Source organism: Saccostrea cucullata, unplaced genomic scaffold, assembly GCF_032062105.1.
Source record: "Saccostrea cucullata isolate Sc308-1 unplaced genomic scaffold, CSIRO_AGI_Scuc_v1 ctg364, whole genome shotgun sequence".
NCBI classification, from domain to species: domain Eukaryota; kingdom Metazoa; phylum Mollusca; class Bivalvia; order Ostreida; family Ostreidae; genus Saccostrea; species Saccostrea cuccullata.
In genome coordinates this window covers 136,009-154,183 of record NW_026928969.1, presented here as the reverse complement: position 1 = coordinate 154,183, position 18,175 = coordinate 136,009, and the positions used below count along the sequence as shown (strand labels likewise).

The 18,175-nt window shown below is 33.0% G+C and overlaps 1 protein-coding gene across 5 annotated transcripts; it reads left to right on the top strand.

Moving 5' to 3' along the window:
• The first annotated feature begins 1,524 nt into the window (after positions 1–1,524).
• LOC134279449 (5'-AMP-activated protein kinase subunit beta-2-like) lies at positions 1,525–13,547 on the top strand. Of its 5 annotated transcripts, none has more exons than XM_062761856.1 (7): positions 1,525–2,019; positions 2,608–2,762; positions 6,013–6,106; positions 9,727–9,847; positions 10,188–10,321; positions 10,627–10,695; positions 10,815–13,547. In XM_062761856.1, exons 1-7 carry the CDS (start codon positions 1,876–1,878, stop codon positions 10,890–10,892), a joined length of 795 nt encoding a protein of 264 aa, XP_062617840.1. In that variant the 5' UTR covers positions 1,525–1,875; the 3' UTR covers positions 10,893–13,547. The 5 variants fall into 5 exon arrangements, with proteins under 5 accessions (XP_062617840.1, XP_062617837.1, XP_062617839.1 ...); XM_062761853.1 differs by lacking the exon at positions 6,013–6,106 and adding an exon at positions 5,235–5,334; XM_062761855.1 differs by having other exon boundaries at positions 1,526–2,019; positions 10,185–10,321.
• Positions 13,548–18,175: the final 4,628 nt, after the last annotated feature.

The window sequence follows — 18,175 nt, the reverse complement described above, 5'->3', positions numbered from 1 at the left end:
TGAAAAGAAATTTAATTAAGGAGGGTGTCTCGATCTAAATGGAAGTAAAAGACAAGTAATTATAAAGTAATAGTTCGACATCTCTAGTACCCATTATAATAAATACTTTGGTAGGTTATTCGAAAGTAAAAACCCTTTTTTCTTTCATTTTTTGACCCTGGAATTAAATCTCGATTCCTCGAGCTCGAAAAATTTCGAACTGAGTTTTTTTCGGCCCCAATAATTTTGAGGTAACAGGGTTTGACTGTAAAAATAAAAATATATTGCAGCTTTCGATATTGCAGCAATGCTTTGATATTGGCAATTAATACAATATAGATAACTATACTGGCATGGCGCAGGACTTAAATACCTTCTCAATATACTTCGATTAGCATATATTTTTGTTCATAGAAATCAAAAAATGTTCCTAAATGTATTTTTTTCCTGACACTAAATCAATGATTTATTTTATATCTAAATTATTCATTTAGAAAAAAATATATGTATATAGAATTATTTTGTGCCAAATTGTCTGAATAATTCTCAAAAATATTTTTTTTTAAATATTGATAAAAAAAAACTTAAAAACTTAAATTATTCTGATGTAACCTTTCTGTAGCATATATTTGGGTAACGACCACTAAAGTGGAATCAGAACCTCTGATGCTGTGAAAATGATGATTGGATAAGATAAGTGAGAAGTGACGTAGCATCGCATTTGAGGCGGGGGGGTCAACTTTCCTGAATAAACCAAACAGGAGGAAAAAAAACTTGTCTAAACTCATTTTTTCGAAGGGGGGGGGGGGTAAGCCAACTTCTTTAAAATCCTCTTTTTTATACATCACTATAATTTACCCTTATTTGAATATACTGCAACAAAAGTATGGGGAGAGGCCTTTCAAAACACATTTTCACCTTTTCTCAATACACATTTTCACCTTTTCAAAAGTAAAAAAAAATATTCGTGGGGAAAAAGCCCCCTCCCCCCTTCCAATGCTACGTGCAAGTTGATATTTATTCCGCCATGTTTACCCGAGAACATTTATCAAGTGAACATTTACTTTTTTTTCATTGGAATAAAATTTTATCGAAAACTTCCAAATTGATACTTACTGGTTAACTTGAGAAAAGTGTTTTAATTAACACCATGCACCCCTTTCAGGCCAGATAAAAGACCCAAATAGATCAAGAAAATTAATTCTAAACTGATGAATCAATGCAATTTGCTGTGGTTTATATTGTAAACCCAGGTTCTTATATACTAGTACTCCTTTTCTTACATTCTAAATTTGTTTGTACATATCATTGAATCAGACCCCCCCCCCCCTCCTCGAAATATAAATCTGATTGTACATAATATTCACAAAACATAATATTCACAAAACTCAGAGGGTGAGGTGAATTTATGTACTTCTCAAATAGTTAATCATCGTACTAGCTTCAAAAACATCAATGATTATACATGTAATTATTAATATAAGTCAAATGACTTATCTCCGGAATTTTGTCCATGGTAGATTCGATTTTTGAAATGACCACGCATGCTCTTAGGGGTGTTATCGTCCATATTTGTTTACCTTTTTGAGAAGACAAGTCGCATTAGCGAGTTAATATATTTAGATTCTATATGACATAGAAAATTTAGAGGATATGGATTTTACAATGGATTAATGAACCTTTCTCCATTACAGTCGTCTTTTTAGAAATAGACTCGCTGAGTCACATCGAAATAATCAACAGATTTTTTTGTTGAGCACATGTCAGCATTTCAGCAAGGTGAAGCTTCGTCCGATCATTGACAGTGGGGGAACAGTTGTTCCGTCATCGTCCTCTACCTATTAATCCCTCCACATTGATTTCATAGTTGATTGAGACATTTTCAGAACTATCACAATGGGAAACTCGTCTTCGTCCTCTTCTCGTAGTAGACATATTTCAGGCGATGAAACGGGTCCCTCGCTCACCGCTGGAAGGTTTTTGTCGGACTCCAATAGCAGTCAAGATCCTTTCGACAGCCTTCTAAAATCTGGATACAGGGTGATTATCTTTGCTTTGTTTACAAACTCTCCTTACATTGGCCATATTGGTTTTGACATTTAGGGGCCAAAAGTATAAACAATAACAACTTCAAGGTCACATGCATAAATCTGTTTACATTAGTGTTACAAGTTGCTGTAATTATTAGTAAGATGTTTACTGGTTATTGGACTAAAATCTTAGTCAGACCATCCCATTTTTATGGATATCTCTCTTTCTTTGTTGTGTGAGGGGATTTTGTTCTTAGGGAAAGCATCGCTGTCGTTTTTCTGTATTTCATAGCTAAATTGTGTTCATCGTAAAGTGTCTGCTGATAAGACTGATTTATGGCATGACTATATTTAGGAATGTTTCAACAAATAATTTGTTGATATATGACTATGTAAAGTATATACATGTATGTTTCTAGATCAATTGAGAGATTGATGAAACTTTGAACCAAAAAAATTGTCTCAACTGAAGTAGACATAGTATTGAGTGATGTAGTCTCTGAAATATCTGATAGATTCATATCTTAATAAAATTTCACTTGCATTTGTCTATAGGTTTTGATAATAATACCTTTATTGCTTTATTATTTATATTTAGAGACAAAGGGCAGCAACAACACAAAGCCAGGGAGACACATCTATCATGAAACCAAAACTTCTCCCAACAGTCTTTAAATGGGAAGGGGGAGGCAAAGATGTCTATGTTACAGGTTCCTTTAATAATTGGCAGTCCAAAATACCACTTGTTAAGAGGTAAGTAAATTTATAGTTATTTAAAAATCATTTAACACTCAACTGCTGGTACTACAGATGTTGTGTACATTTAGCTTGTTCAATTGCTATTTTCTAATAAAATTATTCACTTTTGGATGCTTGAATACTATTTAAAATGTTCACATTCATTTTTGAGTACCAATACTTTTATAAGCTTACCTGGAGTCAAAGGCTCAAGTGAGCTTTTCTGTTCACAAATTGTCCAAGTCAATGATCTATTAGTTTTTACTAAAAACTTTTTTGAAGTTCTACAGATCATGGGGGTTAATTCAAACAAAGCTTCTCAGACACTGGAGAGTCATATAGCCACATACCATATCAAGAAGAGAAAAATAATATATTAAAGAGAAAATATGCATCATTTGAGCAAGTTGAAAATTTCTATAACCATACCCCAAAAAAGTGTAGTTAGAATAATCTAACTGTATAAAGGGACAGGCCTTCATCACAGCCTCATATAATATTATATACCCACAATCATGGTCCAATGTAGCAGAAAATGGCAGAATCGGTCCAAAACAATTTTAGAGAAAATGAATTTGCATTGAAAGAAATCACCAAAGGATGTATTCGCTATGACAAAAGAATTGACCTATAGGAGAGAACAATTTCCCAGAAAAAGTGACATTTAAAAATTAATCTTTATTTGTTGTCTTCTACCATATATATGTCTAAATTTTTCAAATTTGTATTTTATACCTAATATCTATTATTTATAACTTTACAATAAACCTCCAAAGTTGGCCAAAACACAATTTTGTCCGTCAAAGCGTTGATTTTTGCATGTATTTTGGCCTAGAAGTCCTTCAGGGCAGGCCTGCCCCTAAATAAAACTGTGATATTTTGATAGGTTCCGATGTAAAGAATAATTTAAGATAGGATTTTTTAAGGGGCACCCCTGCCCTAGGGTCAAAATTCACAAAAAAACTACAAAAAATAAGGAAACCTGATTTTGATAATCTGCTTAAAATTTATGCCCACTAATTTCATAGTCAGACTAGCTCAGTTGATATATGTGCCGACTATTACACTATCGATACTTTCTTTTTAAAGTCGGGGGTTCGAATCCACCTGGTACCACACTTTTAAAGTTTTAATTTTTCGTCTTTTCAAAGACTATTTTAATTTTTTTTATAGACTTATGCATTTTCTTTCAATTATCTATCCTTTATGCATGCCCATTCTTGATATAAGAAACACTAAAGAGAGATCAAATCGTAACTATCCATACAGTTGTCAGTCAGGCGGAACAATTTAAAAACACTTTCTCCGAGGACAAGAATAACTCACTTTGTGTTACTCGCGATCGATACAGGTATTCTTGGCAGCATTGAGCTGCGATGAATTTCAGTTGTATATATTCCTTAGAATTTAATTACATTGACTTTGGCTACATATATCAGTAACTGTTTTCCCTTGAATTTCATTTTGGCCTATATAATTTGCACACATTCATGGCATGTTTTATTATATCCATGGATAAATAGCCTACTAGTCATAAAGAAGAGACTTTCAGAGAGAGTAGACATTACCATTATGCACAATGAGAAGTAAAGAAAAATATCAATTATTACATTTGGAGATAACAAACTCAGAAAATCAATGAAAGAGTTCCTCCTATCTCTACTCACTGAAATAAAGATTTAGGGAAACAAATTGCTATATTTATTCAGCCTGATGTCATTAATCAGAACGGAAATCGAAAAGCTTTTTGCAGAGAATAAAACCAAGCCCGGTCCTATAGGTCAGATCCCTATTTATAATGAAGTGATCCTTAACCATAGCTAACCTTTTTGAGATTGTGGATAATTTTCAACCAACAAAATAAATCCGTATACCAATAATGGAAAAATTAATTGCTTTTATGAAATTTTTCACACACTTAGAATATATAAGCCTTTTTTTGTTGTCATAAAAACTCTCAAAATTAGTCATTATATGCACTCTAAGAGGTATCTACCCTGTATGTTTTGTTACTTTGCAAATGTAAAAATTGCATTCTTTTGTTAAATAATGCCTCTAGGGGATTATCATTTTAATGATTAAACACTTTATCTAAAAATATACATGTAACTTAAAAGCTTCCATAAACAATACACTTTTAGCTTTTAAATGAACATATGTAGGAGAGAGATAGCTAGAAGAAAACCCTTTGCTTTGATTGTGTATACCGTACATAATTATAAATATGGGTTTCATTTTTTTGACATACTTGTTCGACAGAAAGAGGTGTGGTGAGCTTTGTGGCACATGACCCCTTCATTTGTTTCACATGTATATGAAAGATGCCAAAGAATATTTTTACAAGAAAACCTGAATACTTTTTTTTAACTGCTTACCATAAGATTTTTTTTTTGGAATAGATAAAACCATGTATGTTAGAAAGATTTGACTTCTGACCAGGAACCTAGTTCTTGGCATAATTTTCAATGCATATTTTAATTTTCCCAGCAGTCATGATGGTGAATTTCTCACCATAATTGATCTACCTGAAGGGGATTACCAATATAGATTTTGTGTTGATGGCAACATGTGTGTTGACCCCAATGAGGTAATGGTTGGACAATTGATTAAGACACACTGTTGCTTGCAAGAGGCTCTGTCATGCTTGATAAATGTACTGGCGGTACTTTGTGTGATTTCATTGGTGATCTGTGTTTACACTATGGTTATTTGAGCAGTTTTCTTGGAGTTCTTTTTTTTTCATAAAATTGCACCCGCATTTCCATATCATTTTTTTTTTAATTTGTGATTGAATATTTATATTTCTTTATATATATATATATATATATATATATATATATATATATATATATATATATATATATATATATATCAAAAAATTATTAAATTTAAATTTTTTATTCGGCCTCCCAGATGTGTGCTCTGAAGTCCACCCAGTGTTCTTTTTAAAATATTTCTCTGAGTACTAAATTTTTGCAAGTTCAAATTTGTTTTAATTCATGATAAAATATTCAAATGTCCTTTAGATATTGTGATTCTTAAGAAGTACAAGTTAGTTAGTACTCGCATAACCATTGTGTAGTGAGATATTTAGATGTGAATTGGGTGACTGTTTGAATTCAAATTCTTAGAAAACATTCAATTTAGAAGAGTATCATGCATGAATTGCCACAGAGTTACAAGAACATTTATCAAGCATTACCCCAACTAGGCTTATGCATGCTTGTAAATTCTTAGTAGACTAATACAGTTGAAACATTTTCAGTCATGGCGATTTTACTACCATTGTTGATTTACCGGAGGGCGATCATCAGTATAAGTTTTTTGTTGACGGGCAGTGGGTCCACAATACAGAAGAGGTATGTCATGGCCGTGAGTGATATGTTCTCTGTAGAGTAGAGTGATGGGGGATGGGGAGAGAAAACTTACAAAAAGAAAACCGAAGAATTGGTGTGAAGAAAGAATTGAATGGGATTGGGGGAAGGGAGGGGTGTATGCAGGTTTTTGTCTGTTGGAAACTGTGTAAGGTACAAGATACACTTGAGGAATGGAGGAAAAATAGCAACAGATGAACATATCTTGCATTTGCAAATGCAGTCGCCAAAAGTAGTTAAAATACAGGTACATGGAAAGAATGCAGACTGCGTTGTTCTTTCAAAGAGTGTCATGAAATAACCCTTTCCTATCAGGTCTGATGTAAAGACACAGTTTGTAGATAACATCATTCCCAATATGTTAAAAGAAACAACTTGAAAACTTCATACGAATCCCGTGTCTTTCAGTTTGAATTTTCTTGGTTGATGCCAGGATATTGATGAAAAATATTTTCACAGTATTTTTTTTTAATTATAAATTATTAATGTAATTCTTATATATGAATAAACAGATTTGCTTTGCAGTTGCTAAGTGTGGTCACTGCTTAATCCTATAATCCATGAGAGTGAAACTCTTTTTTCCAAGTATAACCACTACCATTACAAATACATGTAACAACTTCTGAGTCAGAATTCTGTGCAATCATATCAATGCCTTGTACTTATTTCCCATCAAAACGCTTTATTCTGAGGAATATTTACCTCCCCTCATGCTACACATGTAATTATTGCTTCAGATTTTGGGATTGTATCCCTGGAGTGTTTAAATCTCTCAATATGTATCTTTTTTGTATTCTAATATTAGAAGGCTATAATTTTTCAATTTCATATAGGTTTTCAATTGCATATAAATCCATTTTCACCTCAAAATTTTGGGTAAAGAATGTTGCGGAGATATGTACATGTATGTCAGATGAATGCCACAATAAAAAAAATTGTGCCACTGACAGAAGAACTTCCAGTAATTTCACTGTAAACAATTCAACTTTCAAGATACCCAGTAAGAAAATGAAAATCAAATTAATTAAATCTAAAGTGAGAACTATGACGTTTGCAGATTACTTACTAGCGGTATATATTTAGGGTGTTGGATTATTGATGTGTACATTGCATGCTGGTATTCATTATTGCAGTTTACAGTTTATGTATTTGTTGAGTAACCTGTTTTATTGTCATCTTTTTTGTATTACTGTTGATGTGTTTTCAGTGGTGGGGGATTCTTATGCATGCATGAAATCATATATTGAAAGCATACGGTAATGTGAAAAGTGTAAACTCAATCAGTGATTTTTATCTGCTTTCATTTTAACAATGTATCCATCATTATGTACTTTTAAAACTGTTTTTCAGATATGCTGATTTTCTTGCTTTCTGCTCAATGACTTAAATTTTTTTTTCAAATATATTATACAGATAAAGGATCACCTGTTATTGAAAATAAATGAAATATAATAAATTGACTATCGTCTATTCTAAAATTGAGAATTTTTCAAGGAATAAAAGCTTGCTTTGTAATGATTCATATAGGGAGATATTTGATAATGGCAGCTTTTTTAGCCAGTTCTAGACCACATATAGCCCATACACTTCATTAGTTCATAAAACATGACATAAATTGATAAAAGGTTGGCATCAGTGGAAGATTCAAGCTTGTTATTATGTTCCCCAAACGAAGTTGGGGAACATATTGTTTTTACTCTGTTTCTTATTATTATTATTATTATTTTTCTTCTTCCTGGGAAAATCTTTTCCGCGAATGATCTTGTAAACTACACATCCGACACAGGTGAAACCTTTTTAGGGTCAGTAGGCATGTTATGTATATTTGCGGAACAAAGGTCATTTTGCGCGCACGTGCTTGCAAGAGCGTGCACGTGCAACACGTGAAATGACCGATTTAATTGATATAGGCGTAACTTTTTAAATTTTTGATGAAATGCCTTGAAACTTACAATATAAGGATATATTAGTAGCATATACAATATGACGTGGTCAAAATAGCAAGATCTCACGCGCATGCACGTGCGCTTCGCTCTGATTGGCTGAAACTAAAGTCTTAATATTTTTCTTGTTTTTTGACGAAATCTTTTGAAATTTTAAACAGAGCCATGCATTAGGATATCCTACAACATGATATATGGCAATTATCATGAAAACACGTGCATGCACGTGCGCTGCAATCTGATTGGCTTAAACTTTAAATAGCTATAACTCCGTTGGTTTTCAACCAAACAGGATGGGATTTGGAACATAGATAGATATAATGGGTTACTACAAGAAGGTATGGTCACCATGCACATGCATACACGTGGGTGTACGTGCGCTGCTTTTTGATTGGTTGAAATTTTAAACAGCTATAACTCCCTTTGATTTCAACCAAACGGGGTAATATTTATATAGATAGATGTAATGGACTTCTACAAGAAGGTGTGGTCACCATTTCACGTATGCACGTGCGTGCACGTGAAACGAGCAAAATCAAAAATACACTTGAATAAGCGTATTTTTCTTATTCTTTTGGATTAAATGCTTTAATATTTAGTATATTAAACTAGAGGTACTGTGAGCGATGAGCTCACTAAATGATACCCCCCGCCTCCCATATGGTTAAAACTGGTGAAAAAGTCCATGTTTTCCTGTGGCTGGAAAACTCAAAATATGTGTCGGATCAAAAAGTAAAATAGGAGGTGCACAATGGCAATATGTAATAAAGATTCTGTGAAAGTTGCATCAAATTTTACTTGGTTTAGGAGGAGTTGCGGATAAGAGATGGGTACCCCAAAGCGTAACAGACGGACGGACGGACAGACGGAAGGACGGACAGACGGACGGACGGACAGACGTACAGACGGACGGAATTAACGATTACTATATACCCTCCCGCTTTTCAAGCGGGGGGTATAAATATATAGATTGTGTAGACAAGATGATATGGTCATTACGTACATGCATTCACAAGCGCACGCGTGCAATGCTAAAATTTGAATGAACTCGTTACACTTCTGGGTAAACGTTGTTAAAGTCTCAAATGCATAGAGTTTGTCTTATTTAATTTAAAGGGAATATGGCACCAAAAGGGAGTTTCAAACTAGTTCAGGTTAAGTTTTATACATATGAAAAGTGATGTCTCTAAGAAATTACTGACTACAATTAAACTTGCATTTATTTTGTTTATTTCAAGGGATAAATGAAAAGTAAATTCTTGAATCAAAAATCTTTATATATCTAATTCTTCATAGGTATAATGCAAAAGCTAGATAACATTGATTTCATTTTGAAAAATCGATAGGTATGTGATAGTTTAGAAACATTTCAAACTATCTGTGGGGTACTCAATTTTTTGTGATAACTTTCTCTGCCAGCTTTCATTAGGAAACATTTCTTGCTAGATTTTTTTTTCTTACTAGAGTTGGTGCAATTAAAATTAAATTTCAAACCAGTTAATGTAAAAGCAATCAAGTTGGATATCTTGACCATTGTTTTGATAGAATTTTAAAATGATAATTATGATTACATGACCAATGATCATTTGCCACTATTTTATATCTTTTTTTTTTTATTGTTAACTGCATTATAATTACGTTAATATATTTCATTTACCACAGCCAACTGTAACCAATGACAAAGGCACTCAGAATAATGTGATTTCTGTGAAGAAGTCGGACTTTGAGGTGTTTGAGGCACTTGCCCTGGACAGTTTAAACACAAACAGCAACAAGAAAGGATGTAAGTGGAATCTAATTTGAGTTTACTGAATGTCATTTTGATTATTGCGAGCCTGTCGGGGGTTATATTTGGGGAAAATGTGTAAACAATTAAACCCCAACAAAATTTAATGCATCAACATTGATGGTGTAGGAATGTGTATCAGTCTTTTCTTCTCAAACTTAAAACTGAAATCTTTTTTTCACATCAGAAGCTCTAGTTCCTTTTAATGTTATTATACAAATATATTTGATCAGCCTGCTTTCCACAACTAGATGTCAGAGTTCACATAAGGAAACAAAATGTATAAATTCAAACGTAATGCATCGTCTAGCCTGATAACGTTGTTTCTTTCCAGTAGACACGCCTGGTTCACCGTCCGGCGAGTACTGTCAAGATGTCCCTCCCAGAAAGCCGGGGGAGAAACACAGTGGGCCCCCCATTCTACCTCCACACCTTCTACAAGTGATACTTAACAAAGATACTCCAGCACATGTAAGTATCTGATACTTAACAAAGATACTCCAGCACATGTAGGTATCTGATGATCTAAAACAACAGCACATTTAAATTACGGACATAACGAATATTTTTAAACTTACGAATAAACAATTATGGGTAACGACTAATGTTTTCTTGTACATTATCAACAATCTCAGGGTTTAATGAAAAAAATTTGAGAAGTTTATGCAAGTACATAGCTTACACATTAATGCTAGCTTGATTAGTAAATGATGCAGTTAAAGTTTTTTCACCTTGGACTGAAAGTTGTCAATCAATCCTTGTGTTCACTATTACAGTGCGAGCCAACTTTACTACCAGAGCCAAATCATGTGATGCTAAATCATTTGTACGCCTTATCAATAAAGGTCAGTATTGTGAAATTCTCAGTTAAATATTTCATCTACATGTTCACTTTCAAACTTTTCTGTTGAGTAATTTTAAAGTGTTTTGATGATTCATTTAGGAGATGTCTTTAATTTTACAGGATGGTGTAATGGTTCTTAGTGCCACACACAGATTTAGAAAGAAATATGTTACGACCCTTCTGTATAAACCTATATAGGATTTATTAGACTTATAGGCATATTTTATCAAATTATTGAGTAGATAGTGTTTTAACTTTATTTGTTCTATCTCTTAATGTAATGACTGATTCATTCAATCACAGATTCAGAACAAATATGAATAATTCTAGTCTATCAGATGTGGATCTTTTTTCCCCTTGTGTCATGTTTAGCTCCCATCAGCAGAAATTTGTGTTATCAATTGTGACTAGGCTGCATCTTAATGTTATACACCCAACACAGAGAATCGTTTTAGTTTGGGTCATTACTTAAAAATTTTCTTAAGCTCTGACAATGATGTAAAACATTATGTAATCTTACTTAGTAACAGAAATATTTTTTTCTTATTGAAACGTCATATGTGACCCATAGTGATAAGGCATTCCATGTTTATTTATGAATAACTAAAACTAAACGATAGAGAATTGACATCTTGGATAAAATATGGAATAAAATGATGCCCACAGTAGTGTGGTATTATCCTAATTGTTATAATGATTTCTCAATCTTTTTTTCTGCAAACTGTGCTCTTTGTATGCACACATTAGAATTTTTTATCACTTCCACCAATGTCCAGTTTCAATTTTCCTTTTACCCACTGAGGCTTTAGGTTTTCTTTTTATATCATTGTCATTTCATGAGTGCTGTAACTTTGCCAGAGAAAAGAAGAGAACGTGCTAAGTATTTGGTTTGATATTATTGAACAGGCAAAGTAAACTAACATTAAACAAACATGAAGGAAACCTGCATATTTTTTAAGTATACTGAGCCTGCTTAAAAATAAAACATTAAAAAAAATGATTATCAGTGAGATCAGATAATTTTTAAGTTATTTAAATTTTGTATATTAAAGATGATTGTTCTGATATGTACAATGTAGATGTAGATATTGGAGATGCCTTGGCAATACTTTATATATGTATAAATCTGAAATGAAATGTATTTTGCATTTAGTAAGTATTGAAGGCTTGATGCATTTTAGAAAATAGATTTTACACCTGAAAAATTAGATACCATGGTAAAATTTCATTTTCATTTTTTTTAAACCAAAGGTAAAATGAAATTAGAAAAAAAAATATTTTGATTAAATATCTGATACATGTATACCTGATATTAAAAGTAATGATTGGTAGTTTGAGATTAAGTGATTTTTCTTGCTTGTTATAAACATGGGTGATCTGGTCCTTGTTATTGTTTTGTTGGTTTGTCTGTTAGTTTTGTTGTGGGTGTAGGTCACATGAGACAAAGCTTAGCCATGCATTGCTTAAAGTTTGGACTAAAGTTGCTGGTTGATTGTGTTAGTAACCTAGTGAGAAATTAGTTCAGTTATAAGAATAAATTGATTGGCAACCTATATATAATCACCTGCACAGATATGAGAGAAGTTAACTTTGATGTTTGTTTCATGTACTGGTAAGAGTCAAACGTGAATGACAGTGGTTATAGTTAGGATAACAAACTTGTAGATGTTTCTCATTTGGTAGTTTGGTGAAATACAGAGAAAAAAAAACTGTTAAAAAAGGGTCTTAAAACAATTAAAGAAAAGGTCATTTCTAATTTTGATGTTTTTCTGAAATATTACAAAGTATTTGATCATAATGGGAAAACTACAGTACTTGCTTTGGATATTTCTATATTTTGTCAAAATTCCTGTGCTCTTCAAATCTACTTGTATGATCTGCTCCTAGATTAAAAGGGTGTGTGCTTTTTTTGAAGGGGGATCTTCAAATTATAATATTGGGAAATTCAGTGGTTGAAGTTTTTCAGTTTTAGGCATCATTTTTCTTCCATTGCTGACCATTCCTTAAGAGAGACATTCTGTGTCATAAAAGAGGTTGTGAATTGAGGAATATGGAAGAAACATCATAGCATTTTACTTGTAAAATGACACTGTTTTTAATTTTGTGCATGGGTTTTACATAAAATAAAATCTCAGGTGTTTACACTTTTAGCACCAGAACTTTTTTGGTAATCACTGTCTAGGAGAGTCTTGATATATTGAGTATATGGCTGTGCCAGAACCCACTTGAATGAAATATTTTGGGTTTTCCCCCAGCAGATATATGCATGTATGTTTTGTTTTAGGAAGATGAGTGGAAAATGTGTGTCAAGTCTGGGGTATGTCAGTGATACCCTTACATTTTTGTGGTTTTTGTGAAGACTTTCTCTGTGGAGGTGCCCATTCTTAGTGGTAACCAGAACGAATATTTAATGTATTATTGTGCAATGAGTTAGGGATATCAGTATTCCTAGGCATGGTTTAACCATGATAGGGACTGATATGTAAAGAGAATGTAAGATAGCATACAATATTTTTAATATTTTATTGCTGTTTTGTGGAATATAATTTTTACACATTATCTGTATTTTCATGGAACTTATTTGATTTGCAAATAGATAATATTTTAAGAATTAAGATGTTGCAATAAATGACAAATGTATCTTCAAGCTTCTTGCACATATCATGATTGATATCATGAAATTGGAATATATCATTAAATCAAGAAAATAATGTTCTTAAATGCATATTTCTGCTCTTACAATTGTTCACTGTTAGTTAATATGAAGTGTACAACAGTTGAAAATGTATATGCATAGTATATAATATTGACAATTTTATCATAATGATCACATTAAAGGGCAGAAGATAATAATCTAGTGTTTGTCATGTTTGATATTGCTTTGAATATGTAGGATTTGTATGAAGGGATGTCTTTCCCCTTGATTCTATTTTTCCCATAAATATTATTTTGGCCAGGTCATGCTCAAACTTATCCCATGGGTGGAGAATGTGCAGAGTTAACATTTATAACTAGCACATTCAGACAACGATAAATGAAATCTACACTAACTTGTTGAAAATTGAATTTCCATCAAATATCGTACACGCCAAATGTGATACATAAATTTACAGTATTTCCGCCCTTTATCTCTGATACAGTAGGAAACTCGTACTCTAATATTACTTCGGCTGAGTTGGGCTTGTACTTACACCTATAATTTTTTTTAGTAGAGGATGTGCAGTGACCTTGAACCATTTTTTTAAAGATGAAAATAGAGAAAAACTTCAGAATTACTAGTCCAGAGCAATTTTTTTTTCTTCCCCTAGTCAAATGGGGCTCAAGCCTTGAAAAATCTACCTTTGTAAAATCCTTATCAAAAGGCTGTTTTCTCTCTCCTTGGTCCATTCAGACTTGAACTTAATATGAAGAGCTCACCCGGAAACAGGGTACATTGACCATGAACTAATACTCTAGAAGTTGAGGTGAACAATTATTTCCATGTAAAATCCTTGTCTGGAGCTTAACCCGACCCAACCCCTTTGCCTAATCAAACCTATACTCACAATTGTACCTCAAAAGTACCCACTGATAGAGGGTGCAGTGACCATGAATCAAATTTCTAGATCAAAAGTGATTGTAAAAACATCCCTGTTTGAAATCCTTTGTCCAGTTCTATTTTTTTTTCTCTCCTTGGTTCAGTTTGACTTTGTTTTTACAGTATCTGTGGGTAGAGGGTGGGCAGTGACCTTGTGTAATTTTTTTTTGGGGGGGGGGATGAAAGGTCAATTTAAAAACTGCATTGTTAAATACTTGTTCAGAGTAAATATATAACTTTTATACCAGTCCATTCTAACAGCATTTAGATGGTCAAATTTTGAAAGTGTGAAATCCTTCATTGAAAATTGAAAGATCATCAGAAGGCGTCACAACTACAGCATTCAAACAACACATGTTTGTGAAACACTTGATGCCCCAATAGAGCAGCTTATGGCAAAAGTTACAAGCTCAAATGCAAGTCAAATTTTAAGTCCAACTGAAAATGTCATTATCCAAATTTAAAAAAAATGTTACAATGACTATACACGTAAGATATGAAAGCCCCAACCGACCGTTCAGAAAGTATGACAAAGGATAAAGTTTTTTGAAAGTTTGTCAAAATCCAAGGTCAAAGTCACAAGGTAAAAATCATTGGTATTTAAAGTAATATACGCTATAACGTATTTTAAAATCATTTTATATATTTTGTTTACCAATAAAAGTATGCTGTAAATTACACCATTTAAATAAAATTCGTTATAAAGTTATCATTATAATTGTTTATTATCCAGAATAATGTCTATTTTTAAGTAAATCCACCACGGACGCCGTCGCTACTTTTAGATTGATAAACAAACACGGCGTCAAGAAAACGAGGTAAGCCCTTTGAGATACAACTCACTTTTGACATGAATGGCGTGTTACTATTAATATAACTTATCTTTAAATGTAATCAGTATCAACCATCTATACTCTGTTATGACGCATATTAACCTTTTATTAATAATCGTTGTCAAAATGCAACGTGCCTCGTTGTCTATAATTTCCCGTGGACATACGTGTCTATATTTAGACCTAATGTTTACGCACTTCCTTTATCAATATTCATGAAAAGACTGAATTCTTGATTGCAAATTGTTCTGTTATTACAACGAGTTTTATAGTTAAATTTTGTCGTTACACTTTATGTGTTTCAAATCATTTAATCATTTTGTTTCACATACAAATCGGCATCCATACGGCGTATATTACTTTAAACAATGATCATACCACGGACACTTGGGGTATGGATGGAACCCCCCCCCCCCCTTTTCCATCTCTTTTTATGTATCGGTCGAAAACGATATATTTAAAAACAGCGTAAAGAGACAAAAGAGTTACATTATTGATCACATATAGTGCATATTAGAATACAAAAAAAGGGAAAGGTGACTCAACCCCAGTTTTAAAAACATGGAAAGGGGGGGGGGGGTCCATATCCCAAGTGCCTGTGTATCATACACTACAATCAGATGCATCTTTCGTATAAAAATCTAAGGTAGGCAAGCTTGTGCTCTATGTTTCCCGGAGTGAAAAGTATCTAAAACTTGATGAAATTCCACTATAACTGAGAAAATGTCCCATTTCCGTGTCCTCTTGTGACCTCTGTGTAAACTTTGAATCAAAATTAGTGCTGGTTTAAAACAAAGACATTATTTCAGGTTCCTTACTAAAAAATATCTCAATTTTGTGTTCTGAATTTTACATCAATTAAAGGGCTATATTCAGTCGTTACCATATCTCGTCCTTTGGTCAAATTTTGCCAAGGTTGATCAAGGTCAATGTTAAAAGGTCAAATATATTGGTCCCCAGAGAAAGGTCCTGTCACAAGGAATACACATGTGAAGTATGAAAGCCATAGCTCCGATCAATCAAAACGTATCATTTGTGGACCAACAGACAAACAGTCACATAGACGGACAGACAGGGCAAAAAACTATACGTCCCCGAATCTTCGATTATGGGGGCATAAAAATGACGCTAAGTCATTGTTAATTTAAATGCAGCCGGGGCGATTTTTGAAAAGTCATTGTCAATGGAAGTTTTGTGAAATAACCAGTGTTTCTAAATGTTGGAGTTGTCCCTCTTAAAGCCGTTGCTCCTGAACATCTTTTTGCCAATTTTTTCCCCTACTTTCGTGAAAACGAGGGGGCAGTAACTCTCATTCTTGTGTCAGTCTATCCTTCTGTCAGCCTCTCTGTCAGAAAAACTTAAATCTTGGTCAAAACTTTGAAAGAAAGATAGGACTATCATGTTTCATAGGTACTTTACCAGTAAAAATACCTTGCAAAATATATCAAGATTTATTTTACCCTGTGACCTTGACGTTTGGCCTACTTTTCAAACAAAAATTAACATTATTTTATCTCAATCATATCGTTTGAATAAAAAAGATCAGGCTATCGTATTTCACGGGTACACTACCTGTGGCAAGACCTTGCCACATATACTATGAATTTTTACCCGTCCCCGTGACCTTGATTTTGTAGTTTGACCTCCTTTTAAAAAATTTAAACATTAACGTAACCACGATCATAACTTTTGAATGAGAAGAGACAGTGCTTTCATCTTTTACATCTACATTACACATGACAAGACACTTTCAAATTACATGATTTTTTAGCCTGTGTCCTTGACCTGAAAGGTCGACTTACCTTTATCAAAAAATTTAAATGAACTTTGGTTATAACTTTTGAATAAAAGAAAACATTCAAATTTGACAGAGCAAGGCATTTTTTCAAACATGCTATAATTTTTCACCAGTTTTACCTAGAAAATTTACTTAATTTTTTGTTCCTTGCTTTTGCGAAATATGAGGGGACATTTAATCTCATTTGTCTGTCCGCCTGTCACAAAAACTTTAACCTTGGTCATACTGTTTGAATGAGAAGAGACAAGCCTTTTATATTTCACATGTACATTACATATGATAAGACTTTCCAAATATGCTACAATTTTTCACCACGTGACCTTGAAGTTTGACTACTCTTCAGAAACGTTAACATTAATTTAAATTGGTTATAACTTAATTGGAGATGGGGTTTTCACATTACACATGGATATTATCTGTTACAAGACCTTCCAAATATCCTATGATTTTTAATCCTGCAACCTTGACCATGGAGTTGACCCACTTTTCAAAAAAAGTTACTTTTCCATGTAATTTTTTGAATTGAGAGCAGATACTTATCATACTATAGTAGGGCTTTCATATTGACGTGTGTATTAATTGTGACAAGATGTTTCCGAGCATGCTATGATTTTTCAACCCTTTGACTTTGACCTTCATGTTTGACCTAAATTAAAAAAAAAAGGCTTTGATGATTACTTTGAAATTACAAATTACACGTGATAAGTTATTCAAATTTCCCACAATATGCTGGGGGGAGGGGGGGTCAAACATTCAATGATGCTCACAGTATCTGTTTTTCATATGAATTATTAGCCTAAGGTTTTTGAGACTTCTTCTTAAATACTAAGGTTGGGAAGCCGGATGCGCTTAGTATCTAAAACCCGTGTCTGAAATTTTGAATACCTTCACAAAACGTTTGTGAACAATGAAAAATATAAAACACCATTTTGTTTGACTGATACATGTATTGCATTTTACTATCAAATTCGCTGTATTTGTTTCCATGGTACCTATGTAATGAATATTGGGAAAGTTGTTGCATATATAGTGATTGGGGGTGCTCTAAGAAACACTGGAATATTAATTGCAGTGGTGCAATTCCCTGCATGTTTTAATTTATAATACCGATGTCTCTTAATCATTCATGTCCTTAAGCACGCATGAATTTTCACATAACATACCTGGCATCTTAAGGCAGACATCGATACTTGTATTAAATTCAGTAAATGTCACCCCCTGTTTACTTGTTTAAGCTTTTGGAAGGCTGAGATTTGTTTGATTTTCTTCTAAT

Excerpts from the sequence above, each read along its gene's own strand:
- LOC134279449 (XM_062761851.1), top strand. The coding sequence starts at position 1,876 with ATGGGAAACTCGTCTTCGTCCTCTTCTCGTAGTAGACATATTTCAGGC. Across the intron at positions 5,335-9,726 it reads TGTGTGTTGACCCCAATGAG|CCAACTGTAACCAATGACAA; the intron begins GTAATGGTTGGA and ends CATTTACCACAG. Across the intron at positions 9,848-10,184 it reads AAACAGCAACAAGAAAGGAT|TAGACACGCCTGGTTCACCG; the intron begins GTAAGTGGAATC and ends GTTTCTTTCCAG.